The sequence below is a fragment of the Priapulus caudatus genome, unplaced genomic scaffold (genome assembly GCF_000485595.1).
Source record: "Priapulus caudatus unplaced genomic scaffold, Priapulus_caudatus-5.0.1 Scaffold1355, whole genome shotgun sequence".
Classification (NCBI taxonomy): Eukaryota; Metazoa; Priapulida; class Priapulimorpha; order Priapulimorphida; family Priapulidae; genus Priapulus; species Priapulus caudatus.
The window spans coordinates 4,335-8,565 of NW_014578416.1; the positions used below are offsets into that span (position 1 = coordinate 4,335).

General features: G+C 42.2%; 1 protein-coding gene across 1 annotated transcript in view; it reads left to right on the forward strand.

The window, feature by feature from the left end:
- Window positions 1-3,561, forward strand: part of LOC106816346 (methionine synthase reductase-like) — a gene marked incomplete at its 5' end in the record, with an annotated part of 7,530 nt that extends 3,969 nt beyond the window's left edge. The window contains 6 exons of the mRNA XM_014820923.1: window positions 1-29; window positions 364-406; window positions 793-985; window positions 1,934-2,052; window positions 2,186-2,278; window positions 2,784-3,561. Coding sequence (XP_014676409.1) covers window positions 1-29; window positions 364-406; window positions 793-985; window positions 1,934-2,052; window positions 2,186-2,278; window positions 2,784-3,108 — 802 coding nt within the window. The remainder of the gene's footprint in view (window positions 30-363; window positions 407-792; window positions 986-1,933; window positions 2,053-2,185; window positions 2,279-2,783) is intronic.
- Between the last annotated feature and the right edge of the window lie 670 nt (window positions 3,562-4,231).

Consider the following 4,231-nt stretch of genomic DNA (forward strand, 5'->3'; position numbering starts at 1 on the left):
TTTTGCATTCGTGTTAAATCGAATACTTCGTATGCAGATGTATGTTTTTTTTTGGAAATGGGTGGCGGGGAACATTTTTGATCGGTTTACTTTGGTTTATTTTGCATTCGTGTTAAATCGAATACTTCGTATGCAGATGTATGTTTTTTTTTGGAAATGGGTGGCGGGGAACATTTTTGATCGGTTTACTTTGGTTTATTTTGCATTCGTGTTAAATTTTTGATAAATTTTGGCGCGTAACTCTCACTGTCACATATCTACACTGCGAGGTAAAAACCTGGTAAACAGTCGATATGAGTGAGCAGGTGGGGGCAAGTGGCTGCATCGGTGATTCATGCTGTGCATGTGGATTGACTATTTCAGAGCAGTTGCCAAGACTGGCAGCAAGGTTTTACTCTGTTACAAGGTAATGCTCCATCTCTCTTCAGTCTAGTCTGCTTGTAATATATACTGCAGACTTTCCCTTTGCTGTGGTATTAAATTAATAGCATAGAATCAACTACTGAGTTCGGTTCGGCCTTTGCTTATATGTAAAAATAACGATATAATGTGACAGTATAATACAATTGGTATATGTGATTTGGCTTTCTGGTCACAGCTAATAGATGCAAAATCACATATAATATATACAATACGATGCAATATGATACAATATATAATACAGTATGTGATTTGGCTTTCAGTCCAGTTAATAGATACAAAATCACATGTGATATATACAATATATATGTGATGATACAATACCATACAATATATAATAAATAATATGTTATTTGTCTTCCTGGGTTTCAGCTCACCTCTGAAGGATCCCAGCAGGGTACGTTTTGTCTACAACGTGTCGGAGTACGAGGGGTTTGACGGCATCGGGAGACGAGGCGTCTGCACCGGGTGGATCACCGGGCAGCTGCTGCGGGCGGCGGGATCACGCGACACGACCGACGTGACGCGGAGATTAGCGTCCCTGACCCTCAACGATAGCGTCACGGTAAGCATGGCGCGTGAAGGAGATCGCTTTATTTATGCTGCGACAATTTCGAAATTCAGTGATGGAAAATTTGCTCGTAAAACGGTGGATTTTAGCAATGATATAACGTACAAGGTGAATGCAGTGAAGTGCTTGCTGTCCATTTGGACCTCAAAATGATGGATGTTAAGATTTTCTTCTTAGAAACATATTCAAAAATATAGTTGATTGTTTGCGTAGTATTAAAGGGACAGTAGCCTCTAGGATTTTACTGCATACAACTGTACTTACTGTATAACAAATCGTCTATACCCACACGTATTTGTTACCAGATACCTAATTTAATTGTTAAAATTAATTACACATTAACGCTACGAAATTTGAACGGCGCCATGACACCCGCGACCGTGTGCCACCCCGAAAAGGTTGCGTATTTGACCATTTATTTTGCACGTTACAGACTGAGGGCTAATCACAAAAGTGCAATTATATTTATACCTAAATGATATTTAACCGAACGATATTCATTTTAGGGCAAATTTATCCCTATTATAACTGAAACTATATGTCGTTTATAAGATATTACAATCCTTTTGCTTTTAAATGAATAAATAAGAAACACCCTCGGTCTGTAGCCCTTGGCTGGAAAGTAGTTTTGCGCAACTTATCAGATTTTGCGCTTTGAGTGGCGCCACCGTCGTTGTAATCAAACTGTAGTCGTTAGTTTTAAAACATTAAAAAAAAATATTTATAATGGTGATTGAACCATGAAACTTTTTATGTAGTGTAATTATAACCTAAATTAGCTGAAAATAACCCTAGAACCTAGAGTAAACTCTCCCTTTAATTATGTTTGTATGATATGGGAAGCACCATAAATTTTTTTCATTTTTTTATTTACTCTTGATTGTGTGTGTTAGTATTGTTTTGCTGTGGCTTTTATTTTTATTTATATTTCCTCATTTGCAGGTTCCTGTCATGCTGAGGCAAAGCCAGCATTTTCGCCTCCCGCGAGATCCGTGTGTGCCAATTATCATGATTGGGCCAGGGACTGGTGTCGCCCCCTTTATCGGTTTTCTACAACACTTGTAAGTGCGAGCAGGATGTGTTTTAATTCACATAATTTTGTTCTATTTGCCATTACTGTGATCATATTTTATTCGGTTATGTTTTCTGCCAATTTGTATAAATGATATGATCTTTTGTTTTTCGCAACATTAGAGATGCGCTACGTACTAGCAAGCCGGATAGGGCGACGCCCGACTCCTGGCTGTTCTACGGATGTCGCCACAGTGACAGGGATCATCTGTACAGGTATGACGCCAATCTGCATCGATTCCTGCTAACGGAAACAATCTGTGTGCGTGCGTGCGTGCGTGCGTGCGTGCGTGCGTGTGTGTTTATTAAACCGAACACTGTAAATTGTAGACCTCCGTTTCATCGTTCCGAGTCCCGACGTCAAATTGAAGGCGCTGTGCGTGAATTTAATGCCAATATCGATAACAATGAGCTACGAAACAAAGACTTCTGCTGTAAGTGTAAGTGTAAGTGCGCTCATTCAAGCACATACAACATAGAGAGGGTACTAGACCTCTACCTATATATATATATGTATATATATATATGTATATATGCACGCACGCACGCACGCATATATACGTATGTACATATATACCAATGGTTAATAATGACAAATATTGTCATTATTAACCCCTGATATATACAGGTGTATGTAGCATACGTATAGTATGATATATATATAGGTATTATTACTATATATATATATATATACATACACTGTATATACCTGTGTTTCCAGGGAGGAGATGGAACGATTTCTCGACAGAGGCACCCTCACCAATCTGTCGGTCTCCTTCTCCCGCGACCCACCGGAGGGAGCCACGCGCCATGCCAAGTACGTGCAGGACAACATCCGAGCGTCCGCGCGCGAGCTCGTGCGCTGGATCGTCGAGCGCCGCGCCGCTGTCTACGTCTGCGGCGACGCGACAAACATGGCCGCCGGCGTGATGGCGGCGCTGACGGAGGCGTACGCGGGGTCGTGCGAGGTCGCGGAGGACGAGGCGCGCGCGTACGTGCGGCGCATGCAGGACGAAGGACGCTACCTGCAGGACGTCTGGACGTGACGCGATACGCGAGGATATTATTATTATTATTATTGTTTATTATTATAAATAATAATAATTAATCATTAGTTATTATTATTATTAATAGTAATAATTAATAATTAATCCCCGGCGAGGAGGGTGATCACTTCGCTTCTTTCTCATCTACACAAAACACTCTGAGATGGGGGGAAGGAAGGGAGTGATGCGGGGGAGAAACGAGAGGCCCTCCGATGGGAGAAAGGCTGAAGAAAGGTGCGTCGTGCACGTGAGGCGTAGCATTGCACGAGTGCGTGCGTAGACTTGAGAAAAAGCTGCTTTACATGACGCAGAACTGCCGCTGCTACCGCCTCGTGGGTTTATCAGTCGATGGCAGCACTGAACTACATACTGATGGCGTAGGGCAGAGATGCCAACCACTACGATTTATCCGTATTTTATACGAATTTCTATTCCTTTTGCACCACTACGACCAGTTTGTATCAAACTATGAGTTTCACTGTGATCGAAAAAAAAATTTTGTCAATTATTCTCATTTTTTGTCAATTTATTGTCATTTTGACCCTCAGAATGCAGGAAATTGCATCTCAGAATCAAACAAATTTCCGGGGGGCATGCCGGACTGCCCTAGCAAACTCGGGTCACTACGTGACCCTCGAACTACTAATTTGATGGCCAGAAACTACAGATTGCTTCAAATATGTGTTGGCATCTCTGCATAGAGGCATGGTGTGAAATCTGGCGTTGGTGTAGCCGCGGCGTGGTCTGTGTGAGGAATCTACCACGTTCCTGCTTGAGTAAGCCTCAGGGATAACTTGAACTTTCATCCGTTGCCATGACTACGTCTGACACGGTCGCTATAAGGTCTCTGCGATATCTAAGCATCTGTGTGTGCGTGCGTGCGTGCGTGCGTGCGTGCGTGCGTGTGCGAAATAATGTCCATACGACTGGGTCCTAATGTTAAACTAATTTACTGTGAAATGTTTTAAAATAATATATGTTCAAGAGCGTATAAAGAAGAAAATATGCCTTCTACGCTCTTGATATGTTATAGTAAAAATATTGAGCGAGTGTGTGTGGTGTGGGTGTGCGTGTGCGTGTGCGTGTGCGTGTGCGTGTGCGTGTGCGACTGTGCGTGTGTGTG